This window comes from Hemiscyllium ocellatum, chromosome 23 (genome assembly GCF_020745735.1).
Source record: "Hemiscyllium ocellatum isolate sHemOce1 chromosome 23, sHemOce1.pat.X.cur, whole genome shotgun sequence".
Classification (NCBI taxonomy): Eukaryota; Metazoa; Chordata; class Chondrichthyes; order Orectolobiformes; family Hemiscylliidae; genus Hemiscyllium; species Hemiscyllium ocellatum.
Genome location: NC_083423.1, coordinates 40,716,647 through 40,740,541, shown reverse-complemented (window position 1 = coordinate 40,740,541; position 23,895 = coordinate 40,716,647). Strand labels below are relative to the sequence as shown.

The window sequence follows — 23,895 nt, the reverse complement described above, 5'->3', positions numbered from 1 at the left end:
ATGTTTGCACTGTGGTGTCAAATGGGTTTTTAATTGTTGTGCACAAGTTAGTTCATGTTTCATTAATCATGCACTAGGGATTCCTGGGTACAACAAGCGCCTGACAAGCCAGGATATGCTACAAACTTGCATGAAAACACATTCGGAGAAAAGTCTGAAGCCTGTATTGTCACAACATCATTATTTCCTGCAAAGCTGAAGAACATTTCATTTCAATTACTATGAGTTAATTGATAGTTTGACTGTGGAGACTGTAAGCAAACAATGGGAAAAAAACAAAAGCAATGTTGCTAGCAAAGCTCGGCAGGTCTGGCAGCATTTGTGCAGAGAAATCAGAACTGAGGAAGGGTCACCGAATCCAAAATGTTAACACTGATTTCTCTTCACAGATGCTGCCAGACCTACTAGGCTTTTCCAGCAACTTCTGTTTTTGTTTCTGATTTACAGCATCTGCCGTTCTTTCTGTTTTTAACAGAAAAAGAAATATTGATCACTTGGTAAGAGTGAATAGGCAGAAAACTTATGGCAATTCATTTGTGAATCCAGAGTGATGTTTATAAATTCTCCTTCAACATTAATATACTGGATTCCCCCAATGCCTGTTATTTCAATGTTTATTTAAATTCATTGCTCTGAGCATGATAAACATCTTTTATACTTTAAAACAGATTGTAAAACTAGGATTAATGACAATGCGCAGTGTCTCTATTTTGCAGTGAATAATTAAGCTGCCTGAAGGCTTGTTTGTCTGCATAATATTCATTCAGATTCAAGTCTCGTTACGTAGGATCATTTTGTTTAATTACTAGTTGGCAAAAGATCAGTAAAGCTTTCCAATCCATTTTCACTTAAATTATGTGTTTTCATTTATAATCAGAATAATTCATACTTTGTAGATAAATAATTTCTTTTCCATTATCAGCTTTAAAATTATCCTTTTTTAACAATTAGATGTATATTTCATCTTTTGGTGGCTTATAAACATCTCAAAGTGGTTAAACCAAATGTATAAGAGTTGTTTAGATGATTGGTGGCCATGATCCTTTGATATAAAGTTACGAGGGCAAAGTTAATGTCCTGAAGTCCAAATTAGATAGATTACTTACAGTGTGGAAACAGGCTCTTCGGCCCAACAAGTCCATACTGACCCTCTGAAGAGCAACCCACCCAGACCTATTCCCCTACATTTACCCTTTCACCTAACACTACGGGAAATTTAGCATGGCCAATTCACCTGATCTGCACATTCATTGGACTGTGGGAGGAAACCGGAACACCCAGAGGAAACCCACGTAGACATGAGGAGAACGTGCCAACTCCACACAGACAGTTGCCTGAGGCAGCAGTGCTAACTGCTGTGCCACCTTGCCGCCCATAAATGTCTTGTGTATAACTGTATGTGGGGTAGGATTGTGACAAAAGCAAGAAGGATAAAAATCAGTCAATTTACTGCTGGTAATTTGCTGATTCTGATTTTCTGAAGAACAACAAACCAAGTTTCTGTACTCTCATTGGAAACCTCATTGATATCACATGCGAAGAGAGGTCAATTCATATTGTCAGGGGATTCGCTGTCATTTCTGTATCAACAAGCATTATCAATGCAACATCCCAACGTTTTTACAGACGGAAAGCATCAGCAGCTTTGATAACAGTAAACAATAGAACAACCTTGCTTATACAAATGATACGGGCGGAGAGCATTTTGTTTGGATAACTGATTGTTCGGATAACAGATAACGTTTTTATGGGACCTTGAGATCCTGTTTGGATAATCCGAAATTCGGATAATAGACATTCAGATAAATTAGTGTTCATATTAATGTATATAAATGAGATATATCATGCTGAAGAATCTTCTGTTTCCATTAAATAGGATGAACAGAAGTGTTTTACTTGTGATTCAAGATTACCTTACAACTATATCAGCTCTACCAACAGCCATCGCATTGAAAATGTGATCACTGCTTTTGAACCAGATCGGAAAAGGAAATGGTGGCAGTCTAAAAACGGTAGGTTAGCGGAAAAGGTTGGTAAATAAGACATAGGAACTGGCGAAGGTCATTTCATCATTTGAGCCTAACTTATTGTTCAACAAGATCATAGCTGATCCTTTATCTCAATTCCACTTTGCTGTACTATATACATATCTCTTAACATAAGTTAGCAAAACTTGACTGATGTCTTAAATTTACACCACAACTCAGTATCCACAGCTCGGGTAGAGGGTTTAATAATTTAAATTCCTTTGACTTAAGGGAATTCTCCTCATCTCATTGGCTAATTCCTTATTCTGAGACTGTGATCCTGTGTTCAGGTCAGAATTGAATTCCAAATCTTTTTTGCAACATATGGGAGATAATGAAACATAGGGTGTTCCATTAAAGATTCACCACTGCACCTTTATCCCAGTGCATTCACTGAAACAAGCATCACCACAATGCTGCTACTATATGTTGCTTCTCATTGATGTTTACTTTCTAAGCCGGACAGTTGACCACATTATACCTTTTTGTAGCCATTACACCTTTTTGTAGCCATTACACCTTTTAAGTACACTTCAGCTCAGCTCCTACCAAGAATATTAATCGTGGAATCTTACAGCATTGAGAGAGGCTAGTTAACCCATTGTACCCACACAGGCTATTTGTAAAAGCTATCTAATAAATCTTATATTCCTGCTCTTTCCTGATATAACCCTGTGCTTTATTTTCCATTTCAAGTGGATGTACAAATTCTCTTTAAATAATCAAGCACATTGGATGCTGCCCAGAATTAAATAATACTCAATAATTTCACATCAATTTACAGACTAATCACAATTTCACTCACAGGACTCATTACTATGTAGTGAGCTTATTTGCACTGGTGCTTTTCTCAGGATAGTATTAGCAAGGCATAGAATATATCCTAATCTTTTCATTCACATTAGAATACAAACAGCCTCATGCATATTAAATCTGAGCCTTTGTCCTATTAGCATATAAGATAATATGTGCATTACTTATTCAAAAGAAATATTAAGTTTATTAAGATAATGACTTTGTACTATAATGTATGACAGGGGGCAGCAGTCTGCACTCTATATTACATATTTACTGACTTTTATTTGCCAGTTATTAATAAAAAGCAAAGATAATAAGATGAAAGAGATTACAATAATGTAGAGTTATGTCACAAGCAAGCAAAAACAATTCAGCATCAACGGAGATTCAAATGCATACTTTTCCAGTTTGTCTGTTTGTGTTAAAACTGGCTTACAACAGTATAGTGTAGTTATGTTATCAGAGACTGGTAATCCATACATTGTGGGTTCAAGCCCTGGTGTGCAAGTTTGAGAATTTCAGTTTAGTTTATTAAAAAAAACTAATATTGATGGCAGATTTTGCCCATAAAACCTCAAATAGATCAAGCTAGGGAAGTGATTGCTGGGCCCCTTTCTGAGATATTTGTATCATCAATAGTCACAGGTGAGGTGCTGGAAGACTGGAGGTTGACTAATGTGATGCTATTGTTTAAGAAGGGTGATAAGGACAAGCCAGGGGACTATAGACCAGTGAGCCTGACCTCGGTGGTGGGCATATTGTTGGAGAGAATCCTGAGGAACAGGATGTACATGTATTTGGAAAGGCAAGGACTGATTAGGGATAGTCATGGCTTTTTGTGTGGGAAATCATGTCTCACAAACCTCACTGAGTTTTTTTAAGAAATAGTACAGAGGATTGATGAGGGCAGAGTGGTAGATGTGATCTATATGGACTTCAGTAAGTTGTTCGACAAGGTTCCCCATGCGAGACTGGTGAGCAAGATTAGATCTCATGGAATACAGAGAGAACTCGCCATTTGGAAACTGACCTGGCTCAAATGTAGAAGACAGAGGGTGGTGGTGGAGGGTTGTTTTTCAGACTGTGACCAGTGGAGTGCCACAAGGATCGTTGCTGGGTCCACTACTTTTCATCATTTATATAAATGATTTGGATGTGGGCATAAGAGATACAGTTAGTAAGTTTGCAGATGACACCAAAATTGGAGATGTAGTGGACAGCGAAGAAGGTTACCTCAGATTACAACGGGATCTTGATCAGATGGGCCAATGGGCTGAAAAGTGGCAGATGGAGTTTAATTTAAATAAATGTGAGGTGCTGCATTTTGGGAAAGCAAATCTTAGCAGGGTACAGGTTCATAGCTCCTTGAAAGTGGAGTTGCAGGTGGATAGGACAGTGAAGAAAGCATTTGGTAAGCTTTCCTTTATTGGTCAGAGTGTTGAGTACAGGAGTTGGGAGGTCATGTTGTGGCTGTACAGGACATTGATTTAGGCCACTGTTGGAATATTGCATGCTATTCTGGTCTCCTTCCTATCAGAAAAATGTTGTGAAACTTGAAAGTGTTCAGAAAAGATTAAAAGGATGTTGCCAATTCTGGAGGATTTGAGTTTGAGGGAGAGGTTGATAAGCTAGGGCTGTTTTCCCTGGAGTGTCAGAGGCTGAGGCATGACCTTATAGAGGTTTATAAAATCGTGAGGGGCATGGATAGGATAAACAGACAAAGTCTTTGTTTTTGGGGGGTGGGGGAGTCCAGAACTAGAGGGCATAGGTTTAGGGTGAGAGGGGGAAGATATAAAAGGGACCTAAGCGGCAAAGTTTTCACTCAGAGTGTACATGTATGGAATGAGCTGCAGAGATTGTGGTGGAGGCTGGTACAATTGCAACATTTAAAAGGCATCTGGATGGGTATATGAATAGGAAAGGTTTGGAGGGATATGGGCCGGGTGCTGGCAGGTGGGACTGGATTGGGTTGGGATATCTGGTTGGCATGGACAGGTTGGACTGAAGGTTATGTTTCCATTCTGTACATCTCTATGGCTCTATGACTCTAAATAATGTGTACGTACCACTCTTATACAGTATGGCTTATACTGATTTCAGATTCACACTAACATTTTTGATGTTTACCTGCCTGATGTAGTGTAGCAAGCCATTCAGTTGAATCAAATTACTTCAAAGATTAGGACTACAGTATTCCAAGGACCACCTCACACAACCATCTCAAACTGGTCAGCGACGCCTACGTGTTGTGTTGCCAACACTCCCAAAATGGCCAGGAGTTAATGGAATTGGCATCGACCTCCTAGTGGCCACTGAAAGCATTATGAGATTTAAAACTCCAACACCGTAGCAAAGGGAGCAGGCACGCAGGCAGAACTCTTCTCTTTCTCCTTTGTTTGTTTAGTCTCCACCATCTTTAGTGCAGGTTGTTGACACTTGAAATGCAGAACCTGTGACAGCCTAATGCAGTAGGATTATCAGACTCTCCTGTCACTACTGCTTCAATGTAGCTGCTTCACATTCAAATGGAAAGTGAAACACTGTAGTGCTGTGGCTCTGATTGATGACAGCTGTTCCTGCCTTTTAATTGATCTGAGGACAGCCAGCTTTGGAGTTGGTAGTTTACAGGGATAGATGGGAGCCTACTTAGCCCAAAACCAGGTTAGATTAGAACTGCAGCTTAGAATAATGTGTACTTCTCATATTAACTTCTTTTGGCAGGGAGCAGCACTCCAGTCCATGACTGAAGAGTTTGAAGCAGCTGTATACAAGTGGAGAGCTTAGAATGAAGTAAATTCCACGTGGTTCAGTTATCACTTGTCTACAATTACTCTCCATACTGCTCTCCACTACTTTTTATCTGAAACTGTGGTCCTCCTACACCCCCGGCTATCCATGACATCACTTCCATAGATTATACTGGAACATGTTCAACCTGAGTTGGCAACCCTACCCTCATCTAAAGACTCAATAGTTAAATCTAGCCCACTCATGTTAGCAGCTTCCAGTCTTGTTTGGAATCAGAACTGATTATAGTGTTTCATGACTGAATTGGAGACCCTTCTATAATGTTGCTAACATCATTCGATTTACAAGCAGCCCCATGTTGTGAGTAAAAAAATTCATGTTTGCATCACATTCTTGCAGATTTGGGAAATCCAGTCCACTGCTTGGACCAGGGTTTCAATCTCCTGGATCAACAACTTCAAATAAGGCTGTAGTGAGATCTTGGGCAAAATGGTGTCAATATGTACTGGGAGGAGAGAAAGAGAGCTGAGAGAAGGGAACCGTCATGAAGTGTGAGGGGAAAATGCAATCAATAAATGTGCTATTATGAAGAAGGTGAAGAGATAAATGTGAGGGTTGCCTCTAGATTAACTGGGTGAACTAGAAAGGAATCAAAGAAAAGTGGCCTGATTAAACCAGAGAGGGGAGGGGAAATACAGAAAAAAATGTCAGAATATAAAGATTAATCTTCTGTTAAAATAACAGACAGAGGAATGCCATGCAAACATGTTAAGCATTTAATCAATATTGTAGCTGACAGTAATTCCCTACTTTACTAATCTTGTTTATACAGATTGGCAATCTGTAACTTGTCATGTTTTCTGAATTACAATGAACTTCTTTGTTGCTGTAGGTGTGCACCATGTCAGCATCCGGCTGGATCTGGAAATCCTTTTTCAATTCAGTCACCTTTTCCTTTCCTTCAAGGTAATATTTTCAAATTATCGTGTCAGCTCCTATTCAAGTAGAAGTCATGACTAACAACAGGCAAACATGTTCAGTGAGTTTTATCTTTATCTCCACCAGTCTTCCTTCAATAGGTTTCTTTTTGCATGAATACTCCCCACCCCCAATATTTATCAAGAGACGAGAACATCAGTTGCAACTTCTTTAACAGCCCTCGAGTGACATAAAGCTGCGCTGTATTCTGTATGTCTGAGCAGAAATCCATCCTATGACATGGTCACAAGACCAAGCTGGTTTGTTCTTGCAACCATGAGGATGCTTGTGACATTTTGTCACCATTCTTGTTGAATTTCTCCACTGTGCAAATGATTCTTCATCGATGCCACACTGTTTCAGGAGTTCATCAACAACAGAGTGAAAACACTGGTGAGGAGGCCATCGCACTCACTGACATATCACAGCTCAAAGACTGTGGCCTCCTCAGTCAGTAATCTAACAGGGCTTAGTATTCACACTGAGTGTAGTTTGTCCCTAACTTAGTGCTAGCTTATGCATAAAATAAACCACCAGAAGGTTTGTGAATTTTTTTTTGTTAAGAGGGAGTGAAGGGTGCTCACATCCAAGTCCTTAAAGGCAATCTATTATTATTGAGGTTAGTATGAGAAACAGGTAGCAAAAGAAACTCAAAGCAGCGTTGTATTATATTGTGCCCTTCAGATGCTAACCTAAAACTGACTCCTATGGTATAAAGAGACAAAGAGTGTTTCGTTGTATCACACTTGAGATGGTAGAACTGGCAGTGAATGTTGTATTGATCATGGAGACTGCTGGATAAAAGGTGAAGGTAAAGAGATCCCCATCATGTTTTAGGGAAGGAAAACAAAGGGGTGAAAACAGGAGTGCGGCAAATAGAAGACATGGATCCTACTAACTGCAGTGAAGGATAACCGTCACTGGAGAAAAAGGGAAGGCATTTGAAAAACGTGGGAGAAGATAGTGACATTGTTGGTCCAGTTGTAAAACAGATGGTGAAACTGGACGAATGGAATAGACCCCTCCCCGGAAACAGATTGTGAGTGAGTGCAGTCAAGATAAATGTTAATGCATTTATAATGAATATCAGTCAATGGGCTAAGGCCAATAAATGGAGGCAGAGAATTTGAAGAAATAACTGAAGTGTTGGAAATGGACCATGCAAAGATGAGGGAAGGGTGGAAACTGGAATAAAAGCTGATGACATTTCTACTCAGCAAGCACAGGAAGTGGTGCAGTCATCAATGTATGTAGCAAGGAGGTTAGGAAGTAAGACAAGAACTCTATATATTGCTTGAAAAGATTGGCAACACCAGGACACTGCTGGTGTGCATCACAACACTTTTTATTTAAGATTAAAGAGGTGAGTGAAATAAGATTTCTTAGAGTGAGAACAGGTTCAGGCAGCAAAGGAAGGCCATGGTGGTTAGGAATTTGGTGGAATTCTATTTAAAGTAACAGAGAAAACAACAGTCGATAAGGATATGTGACAACACCTCCTCCACGATAATCCTCAACCTCAGTGCCTCACAAGGCAGTGTAATCAGCCCCTACTAAACTCCTTATACACTCACAACTGTGTGGCTAAATTCCATACCACTTCCTTTATGCCTTTGCTGAGAACACCACCATTGTAAGTTGGTGGCATTAGGTAAAGACAACAATCTCTTCAAGGTCAGCAAAATGATGGAGTTGGTCATTGACTTCAGGAAGCGGAGTGGAGGACTCCTGTCTGCATCAATAGTGCTGAGGTGGAGGTACTCAAAAGTTCCTGGGAGTGATGACAGCCAACAATCTGTCCTGGTCCACCCACTTTGACACTACGGTCAAGAAAGTACAACTATGCTTCTACTTCATCAGGAGGCTAAGGAAATTTGCCATGCTCATAAACACTCTTACAAATCTTTATAGATGCACTATTGAAGGCATCCTGCCTGGATGCAACCAGCGTGGATGGCAGCTGCTCTTCCCAAGACCACGAGAAAGGTCAGAGATGTGAACACAGCCCAGTCCATCACACAAGCAAGTGTATCCATCCATTGACTTCATCTATTCTTGGGAAGGCAACCAACTTTATCAAAGACTCCTCCCACCTTAGTTACACTCTTTTCCACCCTCTTCCATCAGGCAGAAGATATAAATATTTATACACATGTTAAAACAGGTGCAAGGACAACTTCGTCCCTGCTGTTATCAAACGTTTGTATGGACCTCTCAAATGTTAATGTTGATCTCTCTCTGGACCTTCTCAGCAGCTGTAACACTATATCCTGCACTCTGTTCTGTTACCCTGATGCATTTGTACAGTACGATCTGCCTGTAAGACATAATTTTTCACTGTTCCTTAGTACACGTGACAGCAATAAATCAAATCCAATCAAATCAAAAAACAAGCACAAGCCAAGGAACTAGATCTGTTAAAGTGGCAGAAAGTGTTGAATGATTCATGTAGCAGTTGAGAAGACACCAAACAAGTGAAGATAAAGTCGAGTCCAGTTGATAAAAAGTCATTTCCATGAGGCAAGAATAGACCAAAACAATGACTTCACCTCACATGGACCTTGAGACTGAAGTCAATCAGGCTGTGAGCATTTGCAGGCAGTGGAGGAATGATGTCCAAAAAACAAGAGATCATTGATAGACATTGGAAACAATGGCTTGATGTTTAGAGCTGAGGTTCCGTGGCAAGTAGGAAGGGGTTTCAGAGAAGGAGATTTCAACTTCTGTTAGCAAATTAACAACTGTCAACAACTAGAGTTGAAATCACCAAACAGAACTTCCACTGTTGTAAATCAGTCAAATAAAAGAAGACTCCAAGTTCTGAGGTTCAGAGGTTGCGAAATAAGATGATGTTAGATGCAAGGTAGTAGCATGAATAAAGGATTGCCTAAGTGGCAGACAGCAGAGATAAAACGGGTCTGTTCGAAGATGGCAACCAGTGACTAATGGATTTCCACAGGGGTCTGTGTTGGAACCACAACTATTAACATTCTGTATTAACGATCTTGACGAAGGAACTGAGGACATTGTTACTCGGTTTGCAGATGACACAAAGAGGTAGAGGGACAGGTAGTATTGAGGTGCTGGGGAGGCTGAAGAAGGAGAGTGGGCAAAGAAGGGGCAGATAGAATACAACATGGGAAAATATAAGGTTATTTTTAGATTAGATTACTTACAATGTGGAAACAGGCCCTTCGGCCCAACAAGTCCACACTGACCCACCGAAGCGCAACCCACCCAAACCTATTCCCCTACACTTACCCCTGCTCCTAACACTATGGGCAATTTAGCATGGCCAATTCACCTAACCTGCACATCTTTGGACTGTGGGAGAAAACCGGAGCACCCGGAGGAAACCCACACAGACACGGGGAGAACGTGCAAACTCCACACAGACAGTAGAACTTTGGTAGGAAAAATAGAGGCATAGACTATTTTCTAAATAGGGAAAGGCTTTGGAAATCTGAAAGCCAAAGGGACTGAAGAGTGCAAATTCAGAATTCTCTTAATGTGTGGGTTAAGAGGGCAGTACAATGAGTCAATTTGAACATCCTCTAACACAGAAGATTCTAATCAGCCTACTCTTTCCTCACCTAGACATTCCGCCCAGCTGCAATGTTGGTTGAGAGATCCTCAGATTTTGGTCAAACATGGAGAGTGTTGCGATATTTTGCCTATGATTGTGCATCCACCTTCCCGAATATTCCCCATGGACCTGGACAGAGAGTGGATGATGTAATCTGTGATTCAAAGTATTCTGACCTTGAACCTTCAACAGGTGGAGAGGTATGATGTCGAAATTAATTTCTTTACTACATTTTCAGTATGAATATTAGCATGCATAGGAGTCGATACCATCTTAGCATTGCATTGAGTAGCTGTCAACCTGTCCACCAGCCAGAAAGCTGGGAGCAGCTCCACCTTGGTCAGTTCTGGAAGCTTCATCTCAATTGCCAGGCAGTCACATCATTAACTGCCTGCAGTTGAGGCTGCCGTCACTTTAAGAGCATAGAACCTGTGTTTAAGAGCTGCCAGTCAATCAGAGGGAAGGCAGCTCTTCAATCTCAGTAGCCCAGCTGTGAGTGCTGGCCACTGATGGTACTGCTAACAACCCAGAGCTGTTACAATGCTGTAAGCATGGAAAGCAGGGCATGTGCTATGTCATTAGTGAGAAAAGGGAAGCATTTTGAAGATGTGGTGTAGACTTCCATGGGTCACAGGGTGCTGTATCCGTGGTGTCTCCACCAACTCTCGCAGTCTACTAGCAGACCACCAGCTTTTATTGATCAGCCTGTCCGTGTGACATAGGGTTTTTGGAAAAAGTAACTTCCCAGAAATGGAACGAGGCACTTAAATGGCCATTCAGTGGCTACTTGGTCTCTGGGCCAACTTTCCCTGTTCAGATCGTTAACTGATTAATGGGAGAGTTAGAAAGGCAATAAACATTCCAAATCCCCTCTTCACTCCTCATTCTATAGCCAATCTCAACCATATTTTATTTCTCAAAATCAGATTATCATCTACCCTTTGTCTAAACTAGTGATTTAACAAAGTCTCTTCCATGGATCACAAAGTAATCAGCACCTCTTAATAACCTACAGATTTGTGACACTCAAACAATTGTCTTGAAAGTAATTACCTATACTGATGAATTAGACCTACATGAATGTGGTACAGTCCTTCAGTGCGACACAGCCCTGACCATGAAAATTTGATGCAGATATTTGATTATTGATCTTTTTTAAAATATCTAATGTTACAGTTTAAAGTAATGGAATAGCTTGCTGGTTTATTAAAATTCTATTTAAAATATTTGTGTAGGTTGTTCTAAAAGCATTGGACCCACATTTCCAAATCAATGATCCATACAGCCACGAGATACGAGGTACGTACGTTTATAGTAAGTATGTAAACAGCCAACTGTTGCAGAGGTTGGAGTGTAGGAGTCTGAACCCCTGCAAGTCAAAGTCTTCAAATTCTGACCTCTTTCTGTTGTACTTATTAACTGAGTTCAGGTGCTTTAAGGTGGAGCAGGTTTTGAATCTTGACAGGCACAGGATATTTAGGAATGGCAGGAAACTAGGAAAAGGTAGAGGAATATTACAAAAATACCAGGCAGTATGTCAATTTCAAGGCATCAATCCCAGACCTAACAACAAGGAGCAGAGTGAAAGAAGAGCACAAGAGAAATCCTGGAATTCTGAGTCATTAAGACGTTTAGAAAGTTGCTTAAAGGGTTTGCAATGATATATTTAAAGCATGCAGGTGTTGAATGGGGTTGCCATCTCCCTGATATCACCAGAACAGAACAGAACAGGAGAGTTGAGCATTTTCAGCTGGCACTGGGGATGGGGGTTAGCAAACAGATTGTGCTCCCCCCCCCAGCCCATGATGAGAGTAGCACACTCCACAGCAAGGACATAATTCTGGGATTGGGGAGGGGGGAGCGGTTACAGAGGAGAGGGGAAGGGAAACAACAAAGGTTAAAACTTCAACACAAAATCGACCGGCTAATACAGAACTACCTGGAGATGACTGAGAAACAATGTCCCAGGAGAGTGCGACCCTCCAGTCAGGTGATCACAGATATCTGTGTCCTCACAATGTCTTTACGAAAGAAAAGAACTTTGTAATGAATGAAACCTTTGAAGAGCAGGTGTGCATGCTGGAATGGATAGAGATAGAGGAAGCTGATGTGCTGAAAATTTTGTCAAACATTAAGATTGACAAGTCACCAGGCCCGGGCCAGATTTGTCCTCGGCTGCTTTGGGAAACGAGAAATGCAATTGCTTCGCCAGTTGAGAAGATCTTTGCATCCTCGCTCTCCACTGGAGTCGTCTCTGAGGACTGGAGGGAGGCAAATGTAATTCCGCTCTTCAAGAAAGGAAATAGGGAAATCCCTGGCAATTACAGACCAGTAAGTCTCACGTCTGTCATCTGCAAGGTGTTAGAAAGGATACTGAGGGATAGGATTTATGACCATCTGGAAGAGCATGGCTTGATTAAATGCAGTCAACACGGCTTTGTGAGGGGCAGGTCATGACTCACAAACCTTATTGAGTTCTTTGAGGATGTGACTAGAAAAGTTGATGAGGGTCGAGCTATGGATGTGGTGTATATGGACTTCAGCAAGGCATTTAATAAGATTATTCAAAAGGTCAGGAGGAATGGGATACAGGGGAACTTAGCTGTCTGGATACAGAATTGGCTGGCCAAAAGAAGACAGCGAGTGGTAGTAGAAGGAAAATATTCTGCCTGGAAGTCTGTGGTGAGTGGTGTTCCACAGGGCTCTGTCCTTGGGCCTCTACTGTTTTGTAATTTCTATTAATGACTTGGATGAGGGTTTGAAGGATGGGTCAACAAGTTTGCAGATGACACAAAGGTTGGAGGTATTATTGACAGTATAGAAGGCTGTTGTAGGTTGCAGCGGGACATTGACAGGATGTAGAGAAGGATCTGAGAGGTGGCAGATGGAGTTCAGCCAGGATAAATGTGAGGTGATGCATTTTGGAAGGTCAAATTTGAAAGCTGAGTAAAGGATTAAGGATAGGATTCTTGGCAGTGTGGAGGAACAGAGGGATCTTGGTGTGCTGGTACATAGATCCCTTAAAATGGCCACCCAAGTGGACAGGGTTGTTAAGAAAGATGTTTTGGCTTTCATTAACAGGGAGATTGAGTTTAAGAGTCGTGAGATCTTGTTGCAGCTCTATAGAACTTTGGTTAGACCGCACTTGGAATACTGCTCCATATCTGGTCACCCTAATATAGGAAAGATGTGGATGCTTTGGAGATAGTCCAGAGGAGGTTTACCAGGATGCTGCCTGGATTGGAGGGCTTATCTTATGAAGAGAAGTTGACTTAGCTCAGACTTCTTTCATTGTAGAAAAGGAGGAGGAGAGGAGACCTAATTGAGGTATACAAGATAATGAGAGGCATAGATAGAGTCGATAGCCAGAGACTATTTCCCAGGGCAGAAATGGCTAACACGAGGGGTCATAGTTTTAAGCTGGTTGGAGGAAAATATAAAGGGGATGTCAGAGTCGTGTTCTTTACACAGAGAGTTGTGAGAGCATGGAATGCGTTGCCAGCAGCAGTTGTGGAAGCAAGGTCATTGGGGACATTTAAGAGACTACTGGACATGCGTATGGTAACAGAAATTTGAAGGTGCATACATGAGGATCAGTGGTCGGCACAACATCGTGGGCTGAAGGACCTGTTCTGTGCTGTACTGTTCTAAGAACATAGAACATAGAACAATGTTCTAACAATGAAAGACCTTTCAGCTTGTAGCACGAAACTATCAGAGTCTCTGTGCTATTCAGCTTCTTCATTTCTGGTTCTTTTCAAGGACCTGCTGTGGATCTTAGCAAGATCTCAAAAGTAACTCCACACCACTGCATCCTGCTGGTTACTGATGTCCACTTTGTCAGAGCTGGACAGCACATCCATTTAACATGGAATAGGGCCTTGCAGTGGGCACTGGGTTTTGCTGCCATCAGGTGAAGGTTAGCATGTGTTATACCCCGAAGGTCTTCAAGGCACTGACTGACCTCTCAATGAGGTTCATCAGAAAGAATGCTTACCACACTCTCAATGTCCAAACTGTCTATAACTGAACTACTTTGTGGGCGGCATGGTGGCACAGTGGTTAGCACTGCTGCCTCACAGCGCCAGAGACCCAAGTTCAATTCCCACCTCAGGTGACTGACTGTGTGGAGTTTGCATGTTCTCCCCTTTTCTGCGTGGGTTTCCTCCGAGTGCTCCGGTTTCCTCCCACAGTCCAAAGATCAGGTGAATTGGCCATGCTAAATTGCCCGCAGTGTTAGGTAAGGGGTAAGTGTAGGGGTATGGGTGGGTTGCGCTTCGGCGGGTCGGTGTGGACTTGTTGGGCCGAAGGGCCTGTTTCCACACTGTAAATAATCTAATCTACTTCTATGGCTGTGTTCATTTTCCTAGAGCTTCCACATCTCTTTCATCCTTGACCAATCCACAGAACCTCAGATGTTTACACCAAGCCCCTAACTGTATGCATGAACTTTAGGTGAAAAGTTGAAGAGATGGTGACTCAGTCACTTACAGGTGCCCGAGAGAGAGGCCCAAAGTGATAGAACCACTGCCACCCAGACCAAATGACTACCATTGAGCACACCACTGAGCTCTAAAAATCCATTTGCAGTATCTGGTTGTGCCTTCCATTACCATCCTGCAAGGGCATTGGTCATTGTGCTGTTCCGATACACTTCCCACAGTGTGGCCCTCCGGAGAGTTGTGGACCTTGGGGACAGTGAGGTCTTGGAAGGAGACAGTTCATGAGAGAAGAAGCAGAAGCAAGAATTGAGGATGGAATGATTCCAGGCACAGGGAAATAATGGTGAAAAGAGAGACATCCCAGCTGCATGACAAAGTGGTCTCTTGTAAGGTGAAGAGATGCCCAGCACTGGTACCATGTTGCGTGATGAATCTTCACCAATGTTCACCATGTTGTATAAGTTAGATGGATTCTCGGACATTGTAAGGTAGATTCGTTACACTATCATACTTTTAGGTCTAGTGTGACAGATGAAAACTATTAGGTAATGAGAAAATTCTGTAGCATTAAACAAGATATGGGTTTACTGTATGAAAGCAATCAACAGCAAGTTACATTGGGATCATAAACTGTTACGAATATTATGAGGGAGATGGTTAGTTGATAGATCTGTCTCCATTGTGAGCCTGAGTTGTTCCTGCCATCTAAACCCTTATGGCACCAATAATGGGGTAAAATCTGATGCACTCCTCAAAATTAACCCTTCCAGAACAAAAGACCTTACACAACTGCTTCCTCCTGCGACCCCTCTTAGAAAAAGGACCACCCACCTCTACTTTGTGGCATCCAGCATATGATCTAACTTGGTAAGTGAGGGTGTGTCCTGCCATTGGTGCCAGGCTCCAATTCTGCTGTGGCATCTCACTTTCACCTGGAGGCACAAATTGTAGATCCCTCCCTCAGGACAACCAAGATCCTCAGCATTTTCTACCATGGCATGTCGAAATGAATCTGAAACTTCATCTGGTCCATTCCCATCCTCATTGGCTCGAACTGGACAGGAAATCTTCTCCAAATCAATTCAGGGCTAACCCTGTGAAAATCTGATCATTCGTCAGAGATGGGTCTCTAACCCGAAGCACAAATTTGATTCTCAGTGGTGAAAATTCAGTCCATAAATGAATCAAACAGAAAACCTTCAGGTGTAACTGGTGAATGAAGAAGATAGAAATGTTCGGGTGCACCTCAATATAGCTATGGGAATATTTCAACAGTGAACTTCACTGGTGACCCCGAGATTTTTAAGATTATGAAGAAGTTCCCTAATATATATCTGTTTCTGTGTTCAAAGTTTGTGGAGAAGATTTGTAGCTCAGGTGCTCATTGTTGTGGTTCTGTTCGCCGAGCTGGGAGTTTTTCTTACAAACGTTTTGTCCCCTATCTAGGTGACATCTTCAGTGCTTGGGAGCCTCCTGTGAAGCGCTTCTGTGCTGATTCCTCCGGCATTTATACTGGTTTGAATCTACCGCTTCCGGTTGTCAGTAGCTGTCCGCTGCAGTGGCTGGTATATAGGGTCTATGTCGATGTGTCTGTTGATCGAATTCGTGGATGAGTGCCATGCTTCTAGGCACCATGCTTCTAAAACCAACGTGGTTTACAAAATCCCATGCAAGGACTGCACAAAACACTACATAGGACAAACAGGAAGATAGCTAACAACCTGCATCCATGAACACCAACTAGCCATGAAACGACACGACCAGCTATCCCTAGTAGCCATACACTCAGATGACAAACAACATGAATTCGATTGGGACAACACCACCATTATAGGACAGGCCAAACAGAGAACAGCCAGGGAATTCCTAGAAGCATGGCACTCATCCACGAATTCAATCAACAGACGCATCGACATAGACCCTATATACCGGCCACTGCAGCAGACAGCTACTGACAACCGGAAGCGGTAGATTCAAACCAGTATAAATGCCGGAGGAATCAGCACAGAAGCGCTTCACAGGAGGCTCCCAAACACCGAAGATGCCACCTAGAAAGGGGATGAAACGTTTGCAAGAAAAACTCCCAGCTCGGCGAACAGAACCACAACAACTGTTTCTGTGTTTTGAATACCCTTACATCTAGGGTCTCATCTTGGATCCTACTTTCTTTCACAGGCAATAAAGAGTGTTGTATCAGCAAGATCTGAGGGAGAATTAACAGGGCTCCTCCTTCAGTTCCTTTTGCAAAGGTGTGGGGGTTTAAATCTCATCTATTTAATCAATAGGTAGAATTATTGCCCAAAAACCTTTTGGGAGATCCAGATTGTGATCCTTTCCCTAGATCCCCAGTCAATTTGTCCCCCAACCATTGGTTGCACGTGGTCTTGCCATTGCATGTTTCCAATTATTGAAGTAATCAGAGATGGAGGTACTCCTGTAGTTGAGAGTTCACTGATCTTATTTGCAGCATGTGAGTGAACATTCGGTCCCCTCAGGATCACATGGAGTCTCAAGGGTCCGGCCAGGACTAGTTGTACCCTAATTTGAAATCATTCCACTGTCATGGTTACAAAGGAACACACAAAAAGGGCTGGCAAGTCTCCATTCAAAAATAGGAATATAGGAGCAGGAGGCGGCCATTCAGCCCATTGAGTTCATAATTCTCTGAGTAAATAAAATCTCCTCATCTCCCTTACTTTTAAATTGTCCACCTGTTTCTAAACTTCCCAACCAGGGCATTTTTTTTTACCAGAAACAAAAAACCCAAAAGAACTGCAGATGCAGTAAATCAGAAACAAAAATAGAGATTGCTGGAACAGCTCAGCAGGTCTGACGGCATCTGTGAAGAGAAATCATTGTTCATGCTTCGGGTCCAGTGACCCGTCCTCAGACCCTTCTGAAGTAGGGTCACCAGATCTGAAACATGAACAATGATTTCTCTTCACAGATGCTGCCAGGCCTGCTGAACTTTTTCAGCAACCTCTGTTTTTGTTTCACATTTGCTTATGTGTTTATCCTATATCCCTTCCAGTATTTTGTAACCTCCTCATGTCCTTTTCACAACTCAGTTTCCTACTTATCTTTGTGCCATCAGCAAATTTGGCAACCATCCCTTCCATCCCATCATCTAAGTGATTTATATACATTGTGAACAGTTAAGGTCCCAGCGCTGATCTCTGAAGTGCACCACTGTTTTACACCCATTTTCAGCTTCCTGTTAACCATCCAGTCTCCTATCCATGTCAATGTGTTACATTTTACACCATGAGCTTAATTCACAAACCACAAATGGTTTTTGACTCAAGTTCTGTTTCTTCCTCAAGTTCAATTGTTCTTAATGGTCAAACGATCCACACTATCTCTTCACTGTTAGCAAGATGGCCAATGCTATTCCATCCTATCCATTAGTAAGGAAAAGAGGATACATGGTTGTTGTTAAGAGTTTCAAAGGGCTTTATTGGGGAATCAATTGATTGTGTAATTCATAGATTTTTGTGGTATGTGTAATTAATGCTAAATGATTCACTTACCAATGACAAGCTGCACAGTGAGTGTAAAACTGATTTCAGCACCAAATGGACAATAGTGATTTGTGCACCCATTTTAAAAATCCCCATTGTTTTCATTTCTATTGAAGCCAATGGAAGAACAATTGGAGACTTAGTACAACAAACCATACTTCCAGTTTCAAGCCTTTGTCCTGTATCTTCCACAGAGCTTATAACATTTACCAATCTACGGATAAACTTCACACAGCTTCACACACTTGGAGATACCCGTTTGCGGAGGAGACAGGCCAGAGCTAATGAAAAATATTATTACGCATTGTATGAAATGGTTGTTCGTGGGAGCTGCTTTTGCTATGGGCATGCCAGCCAGTGTATTCCTCTTGAAAATATAAGAGGTGATGTGTTTGACCAGCAAGGAATGGTAAGAATTTCGCCAAAATTCAGTTACCTATGATAAATTTCAAAAGCACACATAATGCAATTATTTTCAGAAAATTAAATACAGACAGTGACCATAAAGATGAAAACGTGCCACTGGGGACATCTATGGTTGACCTTGATGGATTTTTCATGTTATAGGTAGATATTCTTGCCACCAGGGGTACCTGTATTTGGAAGTAACAAAGAATGGAGCACAGCACAGGGTCAGGATAACAGGCTCAAAGGATGAGCTACATGAAAATGGTACAACATAGATAGAGGCCATTATCACCATTGCATTAGTAGTGGCTCTTTGAAATAGCTATACAATGTAAGTCTCAAACCCCTATTGCTTCCTTCTGGCCCTGTAAATCTTCCTTTTTAACTATACATCCACTTTCCTTTTGTCGCTAAATATCCACCCACACCCTTTCAAGCACTATATTCCAGTTGGTAACAATTTGCAATGTAAAAAAAATCTCCTTATTTGCCTGCTGGATATTTCTGTGAAATATCTTAATTATTACCTTGACTACCAGCCCTCCTGCTGGTTTCCTCCCTGTCTGATCTATCAAAAACCCAAAAGAATTCTGATAGCCTCAATGAAATCTTCCCTTCATGATTTTGCTGTAAAGAACAGTCCCAGTTTCTCTCTGCATGGCTAAATCCATCATCCCTCATGCATGTTTCTTCAGTCCACCCTTCAAAATCTTGAAACTCTTTGTAAACTGCGATGCCCAAGCTTGGACACAATCCTTTAGCTTCGGTCTAACCAATGAGTTACAAATAATAAAGTATTACAAATAATCAATAAAATGAATATAACAGAACAAACATGTGCTGGAACACTTGTTAAATATCTTGTATCTTATGACTACATATTGTGTGTCAAAGTGCTAGCATATTCCTTCAATAACACATCATAGTACAAGAAAATCAACTGATAATCACATTGGGACTAAAGCTTAACAAATCTACGACAAAGATTGTGAACAAACTGAAGACCCAAATACATTGGACGAAGTGAAAGCTTGCAGTGCCTTTAATGTAGAAAATGCTGTAAATTGCTTCACAGATAAAAAGAAAGTGGTGGGAAATGCTCAGAAAGGTTAACAAATTCAAGACAGTTGCAAGCTGTCTCGTGTTAGAAGGAGGAATGATGTTGGAGCACAGCATTGAGTGGGGGACTAGAGTAGGCCAATGATACAGAAGAATTGTAAATGCAAATTCTAAATTACATGTGCTGGAGAAGGCATTACTTCATTTCCTCTGGAGATTGATGTTAAAATAGAACTTCAAATTCACAAATAAAAGAGTTATAATTTATCGCTGTATATTAGCGAAAACCATGATTCAAATCAGTTTCAAATATAAATGTTTCCATAGGTTCACGGACGGTGTATCTGTCAGCACAATACAGACGGTGCAAACTGCGAAAGATGTAAGGACTTTTACAATGATTCACCATGGCAACCAGCGATAGGATCAGAGAGAGACGAATGCAGAAGTAAGAACTGTTGCACTTATTAATAATCAGTTTAACTTGCCTCATAAGTCCCTAAAACACAGAATTGAAAACAGATTTGGATTCTGAAAAAGGAAAGCTTACACAGTAACTATTTTCAAATATTCTAGCAGAAAAATATGCAGGACTACAGTTTTCACTTTGGACACAATCAGTGATCAAGTGAAAACTGTGTTAGCTTTAATGAGTAGGTTTGTGGGATCTTTTGTTCATGTTTTCACTTGAAGTGACTTGCCTATCACCAAACATATATCTTCCATGAATCAGTGCAATTCAGCAATGTTTTAGAATGTGATTTTTTTTTTTGAAAATTTTGCATTAAGTATATTGTTTGGTGTATTTAAGATCGGAAATTTCACTAATTTAATTTACAAAAGAGCATTACCCATATTGCTGAAATTGGATCTAGCACAACATATAAGCAGTAGTTAATCAGTACTTAGTATGCCATTTGTAAGCAATTTGGTTTTCACGAACTGAAAAATATTTTAACAACGTTATTTAGAACAATTTAATAGTTTCATTAGATTTTTTTTTAATGAGCAAGTTTTAAAATGTAACTTTAGTATTCTTGAAAGTGAAAATAAGTTTAAGTTTAAAAGAATTTTAAATGACTCAGAGGTGACGAGTTGAATCTTGCAGGTGCATGCTTGAGACCCCAGAGCATTCTACAAAGTATTACAGGGGAATGCATGCTCTGACAAATTTAAACTGCTTTGCTTTGTATTTTGCTTAAGAGTTTTGAATCAAGTATGTGTTTTAACATGGTTACCAAACACTGAAGATCACTTTTCACTGTTCCCATATCAGCTTTCAATTTGTCCTTTCCCTTAGGTCTAACTATATACTTATTCCTTTTCAGGGTGCAACTGCAATGGACATTCTGAGAAATGCCATTTTGACATGGCAGTATATTTGGCCAGCGGAGAAGTCAGTGGTGGGATTTGTGACGAGTGCCAACACAATACAATGGGTCAAAACTGTAACCAATGCAAGCCTTTCTTCTACCAGGATCCTGGGAGAATGATTTCTGATCAATATGCATGTGTCGGTAGGATTTCTTTCTTACTTTCTATCACAGTTTGGGATTAATCCTGACTATAAGTGAAGCATTGTAAAAACTAATGGTCAAAGCCAAAGTGACCACTACACAAATTAATTATGCAAAATGTAAAAACAGCGAGAACAATGTTTTTTAAAAATCTTCTATTTATTGTTGAGATTAAACGTGTTGCTTCAGCAGGTTGTGTAATCTTGGTGCAATCTTCTCTTCAGATTGAGATATTAACTCAGCAAAAGTCTGTAAAAATCATTTTTTAAAATGCAGACATATAAAGTAGTACTGTGGGAAGTTCTCACAGTTCAATCTCTTTGTGCCATGTCAAATCAAATGCCTTTACCTCTGTAAAAGACTTTTAGAAACAATATTGCTATGAATTGAACTCAGCATCTGAAAAACATAAAATCAGGTGCTAAAATACTGTATTTAATACAATAAAAAAGAGGGATTAAAGTAACTATGTTGAGAAATAGTAAGATTTTCTCAGGATACAAATCCCATGTTTCTATCTCTTCCATTGGGAAGAAAACAGAGCAAAAAAGTTAATGCTGGTCTTTTTTAAGCTCTGCTTTCAACACTACTTTCAATTGTGAGAACTTTGACATCAAAGGTTTGTAAATAGATTTTAGCCAAAACAATCCTCAATAATGTAATGAACCTAAAATTAAGCTTTAATAAATTATAAATATTATCCGAGCTCAACAGTTGAAAAGAATATGAATTTACCAGGCAATTTCAGGATAAACATGAATTCAAATATTTTAATAACCTTAAAAGTTACTTGCTTAAAAAACACAACTTAGAGTTCTTCTAATTAATTGAATTGAGAAGTTGCCTAACCCACCATCCTAAAGATCTTATGGAGACTGCCAACATGCTTGTACAATGATTATACATTTGAACCCATGAAGTCCAGTGACATGATTTCCTGAACATCCCTATACTTACACATTTTTAACTAAATATCTAGCAACCTGGACTTTTAAAGAAGATTTAATTGATTAGTATATGAGATAGTCTCTATTTTTAAGTCATGAAAATGTTAGAAAGTAATTCAATATTCATCACATGTACAACACAACATGGCTTTGGAAGATGAAGCGTTGTGGATCACTTCAGTTTCCTTTCCAAAACTTGTGAATATTATTATCTTTTAAAGTTATTAAGTCCTTATTGGCAACATTGTGTTACTTCAGAGATTAGCCTGAAATAATGTCAGAAATAAGTCTTGTTTAAGTACCTAGAAATGCATCGCATATGACCTATTGCCTGTTCTCTGATTCATAGCCTGTAACTGTGATCCAGGAGGATCACTAAACAATGGGATGTGTGAAAGTCACACAGACCCAAGCCTTGGAATGGTCGCTGGACGCTGCATTTGTAAGAGAAATGTTGAAGGGACAAGATGTGACCAGTGCAAACCTGGCTACTTTGGACTAAGTGCTGTTAATCCTGAAGGATGCGAAGGTGTGTCTGAACTAAAAGAACAAGTTTTATCCTTCTATTATTTATTAGGATACTAGCATTTCTTACTTTTAATATTTTCAATTCTTAATAATGTGCAATCCACATGTGATATTTTAACATATTCTGTCAGCCATGACTCAAAAGTAGCACTCTCACCTCTGAATCAGAAAGCTATGGGTTGAGGTCATAGCCAAAGCAGTTAAGCACACAATCTAGGCTTGCTCACCTGGTCAATTCTTAAGGAATCAGAGGTGTCATTTAGGAGATGAGATGTACCATCTACACTGGACAGCATGGTGACTCAGTGGTTAGCACTGCTGCCTCATAGCACCAGGGACCCGGGTTCAATTGTAGGTGATTGTAGGTGAAGAGATTGGACTTTATCCCCATGTTGAAATGGGTTTGCTCCGGTTTCTTCACACAGTTCAAAGATGTGCAGGTTACATGGATTGGCCATGGTAAATTGCCTACAGTGTCCAGGACTGTGGGCTTGGCAGATTTTCCAAGGGAGATGCAGGATGATATAGTTAGGAGGGTGGGTCTGGGTGGGAGGCTCTTCAGCGGGTCAGTGTGGGCTAGCTGGGCTACATGGCCTCCTTCCATACTGTAGGTATTCTATGATGCCCTAGTCAACTCATGGATCTCATGATTTTATATTGAAGAAAAGCATGGGAGTTTCCAATTCCTCAACCAACACCACGAAAACAGACTATCTGGTCATTGTCACATCACTGCCGTGGAAATGTGTTGTGCACAAATTGAATGTTCTGTATCCTACATTACTGCACTAAATGCATTCAGAAGTAGTTAGTGGCCAGTAAAATGCTTTGTGGAAGTCTTGTAGTTATCAAACGTGATATATAAATACAATTCTTTCTTTTTTGTGTTTGCAGTCTGTTTTGCTTCCATTCTCCCATAGCTTTTGTCACTTACTGTCTTTGATCCCCAACTCAAACTCCATTTTCTGGCCACTAACCATATTCCTCTTGCTAGTCACTGTCTGAGATGGAGCCAGACAGTTTGTAATGTCTTAGTCCTAGTTGACCCTGTATGGAGTTTCAATCCTGTATCCTCTCCAACATGAAGACTGATGACTTCTATCTCTGTAAATCTCCCATCTGTGTTGCTGCCTCAGCTCATTGCTTACTGAGGCTCTCAATTTATTACCTCTCAATTTCTTCTGATGCTGCAACTGCAAAATTAACCAAACCATTACAAATTTATTGAAACAGGAATGTTGAGTTCACAAAGTCCCCATGATAGAAATGTGTTTAAACATAAGCTGACAGAATAATCAGGATTTATATACTGAATGGTAAAGTCTATGGGAGTGTT

At 40.6% G+C, this 23,895-nt stretch overlaps 1 protein-coding gene across 2 annotated transcripts in view; it reads left to right on the top strand.

The window, feature by feature from the left end:
* The window catches only part of LOC132826757 (laminin subunit beta-4-like), a 121,422-nt gene that overhangs the window by 15,796 nt on the left and 81,731 nt on the right, over positions 1 to 23,895 (top strand). The window contains exons 1-9 of one of the 2 annotated variants that reach the window (XM_060842932.1): positions 118 to 163; positions 1,877 to 2,012; positions 6,466 to 6,539; positions 10,149 to 10,337; positions 11,373 to 11,436; positions 18,295 to 18,509; positions 19,895 to 20,015; positions 20,896 to 21,084; positions 22,381 to 22,560. In XM_060842932.1, coding sequence (XP_060698915.1) covers positions 131 to 163; positions 1,877 to 2,012; positions 6,466 to 6,539; positions 10,149 to 10,337; positions 11,373 to 11,436; positions 18,295 to 18,509; positions 19,895 to 20,015; positions 20,896 to 21,084; positions 22,381 to 22,560 — 1,201 coding nt within the window. In that variant the 5' untranslated portion in view covers positions 118 to 130. Of the gene's footprint in view, positions 1 to 117; positions 164 to 1,876; positions 2,013 to 6,465; positions 6,540 to 10,148; positions 10,338 to 11,372; positions 11,437 to 18,294; positions 18,510 to 19,894; positions 20,016 to 20,895; positions 21,085 to 22,380; positions 22,561 to 23,895 lie in introns of those variants that run through there. The other variant, XM_060842931.1, reaches the window with a different exon arrangement.